General features: G+C 40.8%; 1 protein-coding gene across 1 annotated transcript in view; it reads right to left on the bottom strand.

The window, feature by feature from the left end:
• Nucleotides 1-17,311, bottom strand: part of LOC109932140 (partitioning defective 3 homolog B) — an 851,675-nt gene that overhangs the window by 403,909 nt on the left and 430,455 nt on the right. The window contains exons 10-11 of the mRNA XM_048599077.1: nucleotides 8,859-9,044; nucleotides 4,231-4,401 (exon numbers count right to left, since the gene is read on the bottom strand). Of these exons, the coding sequence (XP_048455034.1) occupies nucleotides 4,231-4,401; nucleotides 8,859-9,044 (357 nt within the window). The remainder of the gene's footprint in view (nucleotides 1-4,230; nucleotides 4,402-8,858; nucleotides 9,045-17,311) is intronic.

Raw genomic sequence — 17,311 nt, forward strand, 5'->3', positions numbered from 1 at the left:
AGGGGCAGGAAATCCTGCAGAAGGTTACAGCCATGCTGAGCTAAGAGCGGGTGGGCCTAGTGAAGGGCAGGAGAGAGAGCAGTGGTGCTGAATGTAGTCTGATTGTGGGTCACAAAGACAGAAATCTATCTTGGAGAGAATGTGATGGCTGGGGATGGGTCCAATTGCTGGGACTGAATGGATGGCAAATAATTTCTGAGTGTTGGTGGGGGGGGGTTTGGGCTATTAATGGAATTTACTGCTCAGCCTGTGTGTCCAAGAGGAAACACTCCTGCTCCCCAGGCCAAAGAAGTGCATATATTTTAAGGGTGCAGCTCTACTTACCTCCTTTTACCTGCCAGGTTTCCCAAATGAAACCTGTCCGACTCTGGTCACTATTAAAACAAAGGCACTCCACCTCAATTCAAATAACTAATCTTCCTCCTACGAGCAAATTGGTCACCTGATCCCTTGTCCCATCTCCATTTAAAACTGAAGTGGATGGGTTCCTGTTTTAGGCTTTAACCTTTTCAACCGCTCAGCTAAACCGACATGCCCATTTTTGGGCGTTAAAAGCTCCCTTCAATAGATTTAGTTTATAAAAGGCTCAATTTTAAAGGAAGGGGGAAAAACAAGGTATTGAAAGAGAAAACAAGGATTTATATTCAACATATTAGGAGGATGAAAGACTAATGCCAGTAAATAAATACAGGAGTGGCAAGAAAGTGAAAGTTGATACAGGCAGGATGCATGTAAGTGAGTTTTAAAGCATGTGGATGGTGGAGAATGGGAGGCAGCATGCAGAAAATGAAAGAATTTGCACTTATACAGAATGCACAAGGACTTTAAAAGAGATAAATTATTTTAGAAGTGGAATGTAGGAAACTCAGCAGCCAATTCGCTGATGAAACTCCTACAAACAGCAATGCAACAGTGATCAGGCATCTGTTTTTGGAATGATGATTTAATAAAATATATTGGGCCAAACAATGGCAAAATTCTTTTGCTCTTATTTGAATCGCACAATCGTGTCTTCTACTAAGAGGGCAGATGTGGCCTCAGCTTAGTGTTGCAGCTGAAACGAAAGCCTCGGACAGTACACACCGATAGGACCTCATTGACTGGAAAGCGCCAAGGATTGTACGAAGGCTATGGAAGGAACTATATATAAACATAAATTATTTTTCTTTCATTCTATGTCAGCATTGCCAAATTAAAACATTACTCCTTTAAGTGGTGTTCAGATACTTTTAAGCAATCTGGAACAATAAGCATTTTGTTTGTCCAATTTGTAATTCCCTCTTTGCTGGGAGACAGAGGGCTCATTATACTAAGAGGGAGAAAAAAATGAAATGTGGGTACTAAATAAGAACACTGAACAAGTTAAAACATCTTTTCCAAAGGCTTTTATTCCATTAAGGCAAACTATTACTAAATTAAAATGCTGCCCAATGGGAGAATGGAAATGTGCAGAGCCAAGCAACAGCACACTCACTTAAAATTCCTCATCATTCTCTGATAAATTACATGAATCAATACGATAGCGGCAAATCGGTACTCGCCCTAATTAAAGTATCTGGCTTGTAGAACAGATCAGTCACTGCCCTGTGCATTACTGTCCAAACCAATAAAACCATAAAAGATTGTTTAATGGTGTAAGCTTTACAGACAGAGGTTGTGACGCAACTGCAAAAGGTTACAGCCTGTTCCCCCGGCAAGACCACCATTTGACTAAACTACCATCGATTATAAAAACACATCACTGAACAAAAAATACTTTTACAATCATTTCTTCTTGTGGAACATGTAATAAATGGAAGGGCACAGGTGTCCACAGTCAGACATGGCCCAGACTTTAAAATGCTATTGAAACAGAAAGAATAGTCTCTGCAATTAGAATCTGGTGCAAGTTTCCATGGAAAGATACAGAGCCCAGAGGTTATCAACTAGCACAGAGAATTCTGACTACATTTGGAAATATCAGGTAAAAATTACTACATGGAGACTGATAACTTTAAAAAAAGATATTTGAACTTCCAGCTAATCATTAAGAGAATGACACATCAAGATTTCACATTTTAAGATATTTACTGTAACAGGAGACATAAAGCAGTACTGACTGCACTTGTCCTAAATGTGCAGTTCAAACCCTTAAATGGAATACATGCTTCTTATTTTTAATCCAGTTCATAAAATGTACTTCACACTGTCCTTTACGTAATAATCTGGAATTAAGAGTGTGAGGATAACCATGAAACTGTTGCTGATTGTCGGAAAACCTGTCTGGTTCATTAATTTCCTTCAGGGAAGGAAATCTGCCAGCCTTATCTGGTCTGGCCTACAGGTGACTCCAGGCTTACAGCAATATGGTTGACTCTTAACTGCCCTCTGGGCAATGAGGGATGGACAATAAATGTTGGTCCAGACAGCAATGCCCACATCCCATGAAGAAATTTAAAAAGGAAATTCAATTAGCAGAATCAATCCAAAGTGATTCTTGACTCCTGAAGGTTGTTCATCTTAGAACTGTCTTTCACAATTAGGTTTGCTTTTCCTGGCGATTCTCTCTCTAGCCCATGCCAAGTGATTCTTCAAGCCTCATTTTAACTCTGTGGAATCTGGTTGTGCCCAAGCTGGCTGCCATGTTGCTTAAATCTCAACAGTGACTACATTTCAAAAGTACGTTCTTGATGGTAAAGTGCCTTCGGAATTCCTGAGGTTTAGGAGAGTTAAGCTGTTCAGAGGAGTGAAACATGGAGTGGATTATGTGCGATGTATTAAACTGAGTTGGCCAATTGTGTTTTACTGTCATGGTCTAGAGACAAGACAGCAGAAACATGAACAGCAATCCGACAATTTCAATCCATTGCACAGGCAAATTCAAATGAAGAAGTTTGCAACGGTTATTTAAAAGCTGAGTAAAAATGAGAAGTATGGCATTTATTCCACCATACTCATTTTTCACACTCAGGAATAAGTCCAGGAGATCACAAGAGCCCATCACCATCCAACGTTGGAAAATCATGCATTCAACTAAAAAAGTGACAAACATTCAATGTGACTCGGAACTTCTTTTGTTCTTCACTCGACATTAGCTGAATCATTCTTAGCAAACCCATGAAACCTTAAATGTATCAATGTATTCTTCCCTTAGGCACTGTTTAATAAAAATGTTTAAGCTTTGTGAGATACTTGTGTGAAAACTAAATCAACTGAATATTTGTGTTACTGAAGGCAATCTTGAACTTATAAATCCTTCTTTTTCCAAGTTTCTCTCTCTAATCAATTAGAAGTAATAGTAAGGAAATCACTCGAGTGAAAGCTATGGTGGAAATTTATAACAAGCACAGCAAATGCTGGAGTAATCAGCAGGTCTGGCAACAGTTGACAAGAGAGAAACAGAGTTAATGTTTTGAGTCTAGTATGACTGTTCAACGGAACTAGAGGCCATTGTTTAAGGATACAGGGTCGGTCATTTTGAATTGGGATGAAGAGAAATGTGGTGAGCCTGCAGAATTCTCTAACATACAAAGCAGTTGAGACCAAAACATTGAATGTTTTCAAGGAAGAGTAGATACAATTCTTAGGGCTAAAGGTGTCAAAGGGTATGGGGAGGAATCAGGAACAGGATACTTAGTTGGGCGATCAGCTATGGTCATGTTGAATGGCGCAGCAGGCTCAAATGGCTGAATGGTCTACCACTGCTCTCATTTTGTGTTTCTATTTTCCTGAACTATCCCTCAATGTTTTTAGTGTGTGAAATACTATCAATCTCAGTCTTGAACAAACTTTAAGACTAAGCGTTCACAGCCCCTTTTGGGTGGAAAGTTCAAAGACTCACCATCTCCTGAGTGAAAAGATTCCAAATGGACTGTCTCTTACTCTGAGACTTGGTTGAACCTCATCCCCTGCCCCTCCCCCAACCACCATCTCACACCAAGACACATTACTCCTGCGTCCGCCTATTAATTCCTTCAAAACATACGCCTATTTGAACGAGATCACCTTTCATTCTTCTAAACACTAGGGAGCTGTTCTTAATTTAATCTGGGCTGAGACTATTTCAACTCATCTTATTCAGGAATTTGCCGGTTGAAAGAAAGCACCTTGGGCTGTACTTGAGACCAAGACTCTAGGATGAACGTATCATGTTTTCGATGACACAAATTGCACCAGCCGCAGCGAAGGCTGTCAAGGCTACTCATTTTTCTAGCAGGAAATGAACTGTGTATATTTAACCCAGGAGCTTACCTCTTGGTGTCTATCCATTCTCCTGGCCACCATCACCTGGATCATTCCTCGGATGTTTCCCTCCATTGACATGGATCGCCGTAATGTTTCCAAGGCCTCATGGTTAGATTTCTCCAGCAACTGCTCACCATTCACTGCAATCAGCTGATCATTCACCCGTAGACGCCCATCCTGCATGTTGCAAGAACAATTATCCCAAATTCATCAACATTAATATGGTTCCTCAACTTCCAACTCAATTCAATCACAATGCTTATTTATGTAGTGTCCTGAATGCAGTAAGCGGCCCAAAGGACTGTAACAGGAGCATTATAAAAACAAAATTTGATAATTAGCCACATAAAGGCATAGAGGAATAGGTATGGGTCAAAGAGGTAGGTTTTCATTAGCTGCATTAAAGGATGAAATTGAGATACACAGTTCAGGAAGGAAGGAAGCCCACAGATTGGACCTGTGCAGCTGAAACACTGGTTCCAAAAGTGGAGCAATGGAGTCTGGGGAAGGCTCAACTTACAATATGTGCAGGAGAGTTTTTTTGGACAAGCTCATAATTTCCATCTGGAGCAATTGCAAAAGTTTGGACTTAAAGTTAGATTTTGACATTCCTTGCTGTCTGCCTGATTATCCACCATAATCTAACCTCACAGCTTGCCAGGGCTTCCTTCAAAATTCTTGTGCATCATTTTGATTTCATGAAATAAGTGCTAGCCCTCTCAAACATACAGAACAGTCTTCACTGTAAGTTCTCCCACACAGCACAGCATTTTGCCACATTTAAAAGACATCTGGACAGGTACGTGAATGAGATAACAAGGTGTAGAGCTGGTTGAACACAGCAGGCCAAGCAGCATCAGAGGAGCAGGAAGGCTGACGTTTCGGGCCTAGACCCATCTTCAGAAATCCATGAATGAGTAAGGTTTAGAGGGATATGGGCCAAACGCAGGCAAATGGGACTAGTTTAGTTTGGAAAAATTAGACTGAAGGGTCTGTTTCTGTGCTGTATGACTCTAATGACTTCATTCTACAATCTGGAGTTGAGTTGATGTTAAGGTTTCTCTGTGGATCAGCACCTTGACGTGGTGGACAGCGCTGCACATTTCAAGCATCCTTCAAGTGATGACTTTAGGAGATCTTTACTCCTGACAAGGCCGTCTCTGGCAGTATGATTGGGCAAGAGATGGCAAATACAATGCAGTCTAAAACATCCTCAATGTCAGACCAGGTGAAGGAAGGCCAGTTTTCAATGGTTGAGAAAGCAATCCTGGTCATCAGGATTTGACATCTTACCGAAATCTGATCACCAACATGTCAAAATTGTGTTGACAGTGTGGGTGCCCCCAGAGTTCCCCAAGTTAAACATAAGCTAGGGGTAGTTCATGTTATGGTCCATTCATCACTGAAGCCGGTATCCCATCACCAAACCACCCTTTATTTACACGTAAAGAGTCCTTGACACTGATTCAGCTCTCTCAGAAGCTGCTCTCCAAGTGAACAGGATGTCTGATACTCTTGTTCTTATCTATCAGCCAGGGCTACTTGATTAACAGTCCCAATCAGGGAACTCATATTCTATGTGGTTCCAACTGGCTGACCTCGTTACAGTCACTACAGACACATCCTGTGAAGAAGAATATTTGAGGGGAGGCAATGATTGTATAGTGACATTGTTGCTGGACTAGTAATCCAAAGAAGCAGGAAATGTGCTGTGAGCCCCGGTTCGAATCCCACCATGGCAGATGGTGGAATTTGAATTTAGTAAAGTCTGTAATCAGAAGTCTAATGATGAGTGTGAAACCACAGTTCAATGTCATAAAAATACCATCTGGTTCACTAAATCTGGCATCCTTACTCGGTCTGGCCAAGTGCACTTCCAGATGCACAACAATGTCATTGATTCCTCACTTCCCTCTAGGTAATTTGCAATACGCACTAAATGCTGGCTCAGCCGGCGATGCCAACATCTTCTTAATGAAGTTTTGAAACAACAATTGGCAAAAAATTAATAGGGCTATGAACTTGAGAGTCTTTAGTCAAGAATCTGCTTATATTGGACAGATGCATGAAGGTCATTGTCCTATCACAGGTATATTTGGACAGCAGTGACTGTAACTGGGCACTCTTCAGGATATCCACTGATCAGCTCAATGGGAATGAGAACTGGGAATGAGACTAGGAATGAAGCCCTGAAAGTACGCTGCCCCACTTTCTCCTGTGCGAGGAAGAAAAATCTAACATTTGCAGCTTGGATTGTTAAATCACTCAGATAATCTCAAGAGTCACCCTCCAGAAAGATGAACTGTAATTGTATTATGGGAACTACCAAGACTCTTTAGTTGACATCGGTCTCCTTGATAAGACCCATTTTCCTAGTAATAATTTTCCTGGAGAATAATAAGAATGGCAGTGACCCCATTCTGATTTTGATAAATCCTCATTACTATCCCAAAAGAGGAAAAACTTCTGGGGAGTTTTGTGCTAGCATTGGCCATGTCTGGAGAGTAACCGCTGGGAAAAGAAAACAAGGTCAAGAAAGCCAATAGAAATGATATCTTGCTATGAAAAAAGGTATATGGACAATTTATTTTGGCCAATCACCTAGTCTGCACATCCCTAGACACTATGGGACAATTTAGCACAGCTAATCTACCTAACCTGCACATCTTTGGACTGTGGGAGGAAAGTGGAGCACCCGGAGGAAACCCATGCAGACACGGGAAGAATGTGCAAACTTCACGCAGACAGTCGCCTGAGGGTGGAATCGAATGCCGGTCCCTGGCGCTGTGAGGCACCAGTGCTAACCACTGAGCCACCATGTCTCTTGAATTGTCTAATTCTGTGGCTGAGAAAATCCTCCCAGAGGCGGAATGTGGCAGAAGACCTTCCAAAGGAACATCAAACATGGTCTTTGTTGTCAGAAAGACATAAGGAAAATGTCAAGAATGACACCAGAACTCCTCAACACAGTCATCAAACTGACCACAGTGTGTAATGCAGTAAATTCTGAGGCCCTGTAGACTGTGTTCCAATGATTTGGATAGCTGAGAAACTACACCAGCATCCAACAACCTATGTTGCCTGTAATGTTCCTGTTGCTGTGCAGTCCTTAGAGGTCCATCTGCAGCATCCTCTTGTGCAACTGAAGGAGAATGCGTCCGCACACTGTACAGCGTGCGTGGACTCTCCAAGCAGCTGTGCAACTTAGAGGGAACAGTGCCTGCAGCTGCTTTATAATGATGTGACTGCAATTGTTAAGCGGGAGAACTGAACCAGACACCTTCAAAATCCAGACCAGGGTCAAAAATATTGTCTTAATGAAGAGCACTTTGACTTAAGTCATATCCATGTCAAAATGAATCTGGCCACCACAAATATACATGATACATGACTGACAGTTTGCAATGACGGCAGTACTGCTGCCCACTCTTCACCTCTTTGAATTCGCAAGAACGAATTTCAGCCGGTCTTTGAATAATAACATATCAACCCACATCTTGTGAGCTAAATATCCCACCTCCCATATATGTTGGAGGAGAGTCTTGAGAATGTGTTAGATGACACAGCCAATCTAACAGCGAAGTAAAGGAAATTGCAAATGCTTGAGGTCGGAATTGGAAGAACAAAGTTTGGAGGACTGCGGAGTTGTAAGAGGTTCCAGAGTTCAGAGGGAGGTCTGCTAGGTTGTTCAAATTCCTCCTGTTTTTTGTCATTTATATCAATGATTTGGATGTGAATATTGGAGGTATGGTTAACAAATTTGCAGGTGACGCCAAAATTGGTGGTGTAGTGGACAGTGAAAAAGGTTACCTCCGAATAAAACAGGACCTCGAGCAGATGTGCCAAGGAATGTCAGATGGATTTTAATTGAGATAAAAATGAGGTGTTGCATTTTAGTAAGGCAAATCAAGGCAAGGCTTATACACTTAACGGTAGGGTCCTGGCAAGTGTTGCCGAACAAAGAGACCTTAGGGTGCAGGTTCATGGTTCCTTGAAAGTGGAGTTGTAGGTAGACAGGGTAGAGAATTTACAAGGATGTTGCCAGGGTTTGAGCTGTAGGGAGAGGCTGAATAATTGGGCTGTTTTCCTTGGAGTGTCACAGATTGAGGAGTGACCTTACAGAGATTTATATAATCATGAGAGGCATGGATAGGATTAATAGCCTAAGTATTTTTCCAGGGTAGAGGAGTCCAAAATTAGAGTGCACAGGTTTAAGGTGAGGCGGGAAAGATTTAAAAGGGATGTAAGGGGTAACTTTTTCATGCAGAGGGTAGTGCGTGTATGGAATGAACTGCCACAGGAAGTGGTGGAGGCTGCTACAATTCCAACATTTAAAAGGCATATGAATGGGTACATGAATAGGGTGAGTTTAGAGAGATATGGGCCAAATGCTGGCAAATGGGACTAGATTAATTTAATGGGACTAGATTAATCTGGTCAACATAGATAAGTTAGACTGAAGGGTCTGTTTCCGTGCTGTACGACTTTATGACTCTATGACTTGAAGTACGATAGTCTCTATAATCATCTCCCTCTACCATTAGAAACTTGTGAGGAAATATTCTGCAATTGAGAAAGCACAATTTCTATAATCTCTATTCATTTCTGTAATTCAGTCCTTTCCACAGAGTTACCTTGAAAGCTGCCCCTCCATGAAGAATAGCCTTGATGAATATGCCAAGGTCAGCCCCAGTGTCTTTGGACTTATTCCCTTTTAGACTGATGCCCAGTCCAGCGGATCCCGAGTCATTGAGGGGAATCTCGTAGGTCAGGTACTCCTTTTTATCGTCTCCTGGTAGATTACAGTTTTGTTCCCCCTTCTGAAACAAAATAAATGCATTAGATGAATGCAGAACTATCACGAGATCTGTAATCAGCGGTCACAACTTTCACAGACTTCATAGGTAGGGACTCAACATGCTGTTTTTTAGAAGTAAGATTTACGCTGAGAACGTAAATTTGGTTGCACTTTCATTCCTCAGCTCAGGATTCAAGTCCCACTCCAGACGCTTTTGTACATGAACCAGACTGGCATTTCAGTGCTGCGGAGAAGGAGTACTGCCCTGTCACGGGGCTATCTTTTGGGTGAAACATTAAACCCAGCCCTCTCAGTTGGACATGAAAGATCTTGAAGTATTACGTGCAGAACAGTTGTATTATCCTCTACGTCCCAGTTAATATTTATCCTTAAACATCACTAAAAAATATTATCTAGTCATTATTGCATTATTGTTTGGTGTTGTTGGCTGTTAGCAAGTTCCTTGCCTTGTTTCCAACGTAACAAAAAAAACTTCCAAAGTAATTAATTGGTTGACAAGCATTTAAGAGTGCTTTGAGACTGAGAACTTTTTTTTTGCTTAATCCTGAATCAAAAAATTGTTAAAAGTATGGAGCGCCTGTGACAGGTTTTGACCACTATAATATTAAAGAATTATAGCCACTCCAGAGTGATAGCGCATGAACATCCTGACAGCTGGGAAACATTACATTGGAAATATTGAATATATTTGGTCTCCTGAAACTTTGAGGAACAGTCAAAGAACAGTCAATGGACAGCCAGGAGATGTTTTCACCAACTTTTACATATCTCAGGGACACTAATGTCAATTATATTAGCCAGAATAAGTTTCTGATTGTAGCCAAGTCTGTACCCTCTATGCTCTCTCTAGTAAATCACAGCATTGTCAAGAGAAATCATCAGTTCTTCACTTTCAACAAACACATTTTCTCATCAACAGTGGAAAAGGTAGCTTAGCAGTTTGTACAAACGTCAAACACACTCCTGGATAGATCATAGCAAGGTTCTTCCCATTGCCTGACTGCTTCCAAAGGGACCAGTAAAAAAAAACTGACTTCTTCTCATGAAAGGAGAAAGATAATTCAGGGTCAAAGTCAATTACATCACCGGTACAATAATGAAGGTTGCTGCCTTAGTGCTTCCCTGTCAAACGAAAGCGTATACACAGCAGGATTTTATAAAGAGGAGTTTATTGGAAGTTATTGACAGTTTTGCTGGTTTTAAAAGATAGCCGCCAGGGATGAAAATAGAGAACTCAAATGCTTTTCTGACTGGCGAAGAGCCAAACTTGATTTGCAGATACTAATTGCAAAGATAAACTGTTGAGCACTGATCTACACAAAACAGTATTTATGCATTTGGAAGAAGAAAAACATTCAAGAGTTAAGACAGAGTTCAGAATCGATTCCAGCATCTACTGCAAGAATACGTGTCTCACAAAACTATAATCTTAAGTACAAATCGAGCTGATGTGCTTACTTTCAAAAAACACTAAAAATTTTTCCCCGGTAGCTGCCAACAACCTCAGGTTGGTCACCAGAACAACTGGATTTTTAATTATGGGTGAATAGTGACAAGCATTGACAGAACACTACTTTGTATTTATATGCACTTTTAAAGCAATATAACGGCCCAATGCATTTTACAGTAGGTAATGTAGGAGATACTGGAGCAGATGACCAAAAGCTTGGTCAAAAAAACAGGCTTTTCAAGAGCACCTTAAATATGGTGTGAGAGGTAGAGATGCAGGAAGGGGTAGGGAAAGAAGCTTTGAGTTTTGGGTCTAGGTCACTAAAAGCACAACGTCCAGTGGTGGAGCAACGAAAATAAGGGACGTACAAGAGCAGATATCTTGGAGACTTTCAAGGCTGTGAGATGTTACAGGGATAGGGAGGACTCAGGCTTTGAAGGGATTTGAAAGGAAGAATGAAAAAACTACAATTAAAGGCAAAGAGTTGAAAAAGTAATGGGGCAGGACATACAGCAGAATGTATGCCAATCTACCAAAACTTCTTTTTTGTTTCCACTCTGTAGCAAAATAACTTTGGCACAAATCCTCAGTGGAGAATAGCTGTGTAATGCCAACAGCGAGTTCAAATGAATTCTAGTTACTTATAGCTATGGGCTCTTCAGATGTACTTGAAAGGGGTCTTAGCCAATCAACTTTACTTTGGACAAAACATCTGCTGTTACATGATGCAACCTCAAAAAAATATGTTCTGCACTTTGCCCTGCTGTGATATTTAGACCAAAATAGAAATCATTTCCTGACTTCAAGGACCACTCCAGGAATTGTGCACACAGTCTGGACTCGCCCTTCATTTACTGGGGAAGCGATGCATTCATGGAGGTGCTAACACAAATAATCAATTGTGTTTTCACCTCTGCGACCTGGATTTTAATCAAGACTAAACCTATCTCATATGTTACATGAGAGTCAGAAGAGTGCAGAAATTTTGATCCAATTACCCGTTACTCTATTGAAACACAGGTCGCAGAGGTGAGAACATTATATGCCAACTGACTGTTATCATCTCACCTCTGTCTACCCAATTAAGACGCACCTAGGGGAGCAAGAAGTAGTGGAGAGGAGTCTTACCTGATGGAGTTAGAAACTCAGAAGTTGGTCACAAAACACAGCAACTATCTCACAAGCTGTAATATTCAATCCAAATAATATTGTCTGATAGTGGTTGTGGAGGAGAGGGAGGGAGAATGCAGGGCCAGGAGAGCAAGATAGCGTATGTCACCAATATTGGTCAAACATTCAGAATGAAGAGATTTGCACAGCCTTTCTAAAATTGCACCTTAGTGGACAAATCTCTGAGAATTCTGCCTTCCTTTAATTCTGCCCATTAACGCACTCAGATTTCAATTGCTCCTCCATTAGTAGCCACATGTAGATCCCACACATTGGAATCCCATCCCTAAATCTCAGCACATCTTTTCTCTTTTCTCCCCCATGTCACTCCTTAAAACCCACTTTTTTAACCTATGTTTTGCAATCACCTGTCCTATTATCTTCTTACGTGGTTTGATGTAAACTTGGTTTGATGTAAAATTTGTTTGATAACTCTCTAGTAACACGCCTTGCAACGCTTGATTATTTTAAGGTGCTGTACACTTTCTAGTTGGTCTTTATTACTAGGCAACAGTGATTAGATACCATAGAGAATTCCATGTTCCAACTTATACACCATCTCAGGGCAAGTTATGGCTCACTCCTATTGGGCAGCAGAGCAAATTCATGCATGAAGTTGAGAAGCCAAGCATCAAACTGTTTGAGTGCCCAAACCACATATAATTTATTCACCTCTCACTACCCAACCTACCAAATAGGGTGAAGTGCTGCAGGGAAGCAAGATGACATTGCCTTTGATTCATGCACATGGGAAGGGAGTTTCCAGGATGATTCATAATTACCAGGGATCTGAATAAAGGTTAAGGAAGTTGAGTCAGTTCTCTTCTGAAAATACTTCTAGCTGACCTTCTTGACGCTGGTAGATTTTGAATGGAAGTGACAAGAGTTGATCGGGGTAGTTGTTTCCTGTAGCATTGACAGTCAGCAGATACAAATTAGGAAGTCGGGAATAGATTTTTAAAAATTAAATGTTTTCTACTTTGTTTAAAAGATCATTAGGAATAAGTCATTGGGGAAGATAATTGAAGCAAACACCATAAATACAATTTAATACATGTCTGCAGACAGAAGGATTGAGTGATACTTCCAGGGTTCTTCATTTTTTGCAGTTTAGATTTGTGACATGTTCTCACAACTCAACGAGACTTTATGTGGAAGTGTTTAATAGCTTCTCCCTCTAAACAGAAACACTTACTATGGCAAGTCATCATGTGCAATGTACCCACAAATGCATTTCTCCAAACAAAGGCCACATGAAATTAGTCAAATGTTACTGAGTTGCAATTGGTAGCTCCCTCTGTGATTCAGTACCACACCATACAGAGCAAGACAGCATAAATTACGGTAATATCGACATTAACTCAAAAGTTCTTCATTTTCAACTGATATCTCTACTGGCCAAGTTAAGAATAAAAGGCTTACATGTCTGTACCAACGTCAAATTCTTGGATACATCAAACAAAGACTGTGCATGTTGCAGCATTATTTCCAAACAAAAGGGCATTCCTCTAACCATTTTAACATTTGTGAATCTCACTTAATTATCTAATCCTCTGATACAGTCCTACCTTCTGGTTCTTTGCACTGATTTTATCTCATGTGGCTCTGTATCATATTTTGTTTTATAGCACTCCTATAAAGCATCTGGAGACTTTTTTTATTATGTTAAAGGCGCCACATGAGTACAATGTTGTCACAATTGACGTTGAGAGAGAAATAGAAAACATGGTAGCTCATATCTCATAGACGATTACATCACACTAACATTAGTACAATGATGAAAACTACAGCCTTACAGTACTTTTCCAGTGGACCATGAAACTCAAAGTAAGATTTTACTATTCGCTTCCATTCCCCATTTTATCTGATGTTCAGGCAAGTCAACAAACAACCAGCCTAATTGATGGGGAATCCCAACAGCAATTGTATCTCATAACATAGAATGTACTGCCAATGTAGTGCCCCACAGAACTACTGGTCAAATGGCTGAAAGCGTGAACAATTCAGCCAGATGGTACGACCTCAACTAACGCATAATTAGTTAGAATTCTGCTCAGTCATGTGTCCAAAATTCTGTTTTTTTTAAGTTGTGAAGTTTTAATAAAAATAAAATTGCTGTATCCTGTCTGGCAGACCATCAAGCTGTTAAAAAGAAATTAGAGTTTCATCCAACATCCCTTTCTTGTTCTCGGCTGATCTCACAAATTATCCGGAAATTCTTGCAAATACAAACACTGCTGAATCAGTAACAATGAATACTGTGGACTTTGGAGGACAGTCTGTTAAAAAGGGAAATCTCAAAAGGATGCTGATACTTTTTGCTTCAACTAAAAATGTGTTATTCACTGGAGAACAAAAATTTCTTTTCCTTGACAATTGACCCACTGAATATGACAGGATCGCATTCAAACTAAACAAAATATTATTTTTTTCTATACATATCAAGGCTTTACTTGGAAGAGGATGCACAAAGCCCACACAAAGAAACAAACGTTTGTGTGCTCTTAATTTTTCCTGAGTACACATGTGAACAGCTATGGCTCTATAAATCTTCATAGCAAACAAGGTTTCAACGTTCCACTAAAACAAAACCAGCACACTGCCGTTTGTGCTATTGAGATAACAGCAAATGCTAACATGCTGTAAAACACCAGGAAACAGTCAAACATTTCTACCTCAGCTGTTAAGTCAAACTCATTCTCGTAATTCAAAATTTTAAACATGACTCACATCGAAAAAAAATGTTTATTGACAATGCATCAGCTGTTTATACAAACAGAAATAAAGTGGTATGTTTGAAACTCATCTTTAGTGATTCTCCAATGTGAGAGGAGATATTTAGAGGTTAGATTCCTTTCAGCATCGCATATCAATCAGAAACGATCAGGTCAAAAACAGTCTGAGGTGCACCCTGCCCCTGAACATCTACCAACACCTTACATCAGCCCAGTCAGAGAGCAGAAGCACAGTCAGCTAAGGTATTGATGGCAAAAATGGGTCCACAGCAGAAATTTTACATAATTACCTTGTTAACCTCATCCAGGGCTCAGTGGGTAACATTCTTAGTGCTAAATAAGATGTTTTAAGCCTTACTCAAGAGACTTCAAAACATATGCCTGGATGTATGAAGCAGAGAATTTCTCCATCACTGTAAGATGGACAAGCCCAGGAATCACTGGTTTCACTCTGGAACACTTCACCTCCCATTTGTGCAATAATGGGAATTTGGGTGGGTCACAGTTTCACATGCATCTGCTGGAGGCAGACAGAAATAAGCAGTTGCCTCCAATCACGTCTACGTTTGGTTATACATGTCTCTAAAATATTTATGTGTGCAGAATCAACCAAGTAGGATCAGGTCTCAACTTCATGGATTTCTTTCGATGGACAAAGAATCATAGAATTCCTACAGTGTGGAAGCAGGTCATTTGGCCCATCGAGTCCACAACCGAACCTCCAAACAGCATCCCGCCCAGAACCACCCCCCTACGCTGTAACCCTGCATTTCTCATGGCTAATCCACCTAACCTCACATCCCTGAACACTGTGGGCAAAGTAGCATGCCAAACCACCTCACTTGCACATCGTTAGATTGTGGGATGAAACCCACGCAGACACAGGGAGATCACGCAAACTTCTTATAGGCAGTTGCCCAAGGGTGAAGTCGATCCTGGGTTCCTGGCACTAAGAGGCAGCAGTGCTAACCACTGAGCCATGATGCCGCCTCCAAAGGGTACCCTTTTTAGGAGAATTAAGATACTCCTTTCCATATGATCACATGACACCTGGAATTATGAAAAGCAGATATCAATTTATGCAGCAAGTGCAAAACTCCGTGAACCATCAAGCTCATTGGACTATCAACTGACAGTCAGAAGTATCTGAAGGATCTGTCAGAAGGGGGAAAAGGACCCATCAAATGTATACTGATGCAAGGTACTTAAAAATGTTGTCTGTTAAATCGTTGTTTAAAAAAAAACTGGAGTGTGAAAGAAACATTGCTTGTTATTTTACTCTGTGCGTCAACATAAACCTGAAGACTACTACTACTGGATAAGCGCCACATGGTTCCATTAACACAATTGGATATCTGCACAGTTTGACTGGCAGCTCCAAGTGGCAATAGGTTACTTTAAGTGGGACTACGAATTCCAACTACTTGTCACAAGGGCTTACGGAAGTGAATTAATTTTTTGTTCTCAACGATTATGTAGTTGAACAAAGTTAAATGTAATAAAACAAACTTTGTCATTATCTTACTGTTGTTTGCATTGTGTGCAAATTGTTTACAATTTCTACTATATCACAAGAACGATTACACTTGAAATACTTTATTAGCAGCGAAGTGCTTTGGATCAACCTGATATTGTTTAAGCCCTGCACAAATGGAAGCTATTTCATTGTCTCTGATTTTCCTTTCATTTGGAAAATGTATCGCCACCTTAACAGGTTAGCATGAAGTAAACATGAACTCAGCTCATCAGCAATTGCAGGAGATAGATGCCACTTGGTGAGTTTGACATGGAAGTGACCTCCTGGATTAAAGTTGGCCTAAGCTTGCCTTTGCTTGACTGAGTTGGCCAAGGCTGATTTAACAGCCCTTAAGTGGCTCAGGGTGAGTCTTTCTGATTTAACAGGTGACAAAGACTTCACTCCGAGAGCTGCTGGTCAAACAGATAGCCCACAGGTCTCCAATCCTAGTAACACTACTGTTAAACAAACAAGGATGCAGATGAAGAAACAAGTGCAGCATTTCGCTGGGGCCAAGCTCACAGATCCCAGCAAGGCAATGTCAGAGCGGGGTTTGGGAGGATTGGCAGGTGCTTGAACAGGCACACTTCACCCCTCTGTCCAGAATAAGGTCACTAGGTGTTTTTCATGGTAAAATACCAGAGGTGGCGGTGATCAATTAATGGTCACTCAAAGGACCCAAGTTGCCTAAAGCTGCCCCTGGTGTGTGGATAAGAGATACCCTAGCACCACATCATGGCATCCAATTATACCTGCTCCTCAGCATCTGCTCCACAGCTGGGGCTTATTATAATTCAACTCTCCATTGCACAACGAAATCACATTACGACATTAAAGTGCCACATCACCTTTTAAGCACTTGATTTGTTTTCAAAATAAATGCTTTTTAAAATGTGACAGCTCTTATTTCGCGGCGAGGCTTGATTTTTCACTTAAGCGACAGGGCAATAAGCAGTATCAGACTGTGTGATGTAATATTGATATCCATATAATGCCGAGACTTCTTACGGCACAGACGAGACAGAATTTGTTAAAATTGTTTAAACTCTGCGTGTCAACTTAAATGGATTTGTTTACTTTGGATTTGTTCTCCAAAAGGCACAGCACTTTTTTTTTAATATTGTAAGGTTTACAAGGATTCGAGACAGCTGACGTTGACGAACAGATTGCTTTTGTCATTCACAGTCGTCTGAGTTGGTTGAAAGGTATCCGACATTAGAAGAATTTCTTTTATTGAAAAAAAAAGCCATCAAGTCTCCTTGGGGAGCAGGGCAGGAAGCTGCATTTGTGTAAAGTGTCAGGACCTTTCAGTACCTGCACATTGCCCTGGACTGCATCTCTGTCAAAATATCTCAAGTGAGCTGCCTGGCCCTGTCTGACTGTTGCAGGCCGATAAG

Source organism: Rhincodon typus, chromosome 7 (assembly GCF_021869965.1).
Source record: "Rhincodon typus isolate 14 chromosome 7, sRhiTyp1.1, whole genome shotgun sequence".
NCBI classification, from domain to species: domain Eukaryota; kingdom Metazoa; phylum Chordata; class Chondrichthyes; order Orectolobiformes; family Rhincodontidae; genus Rhincodon; species Rhincodon typus.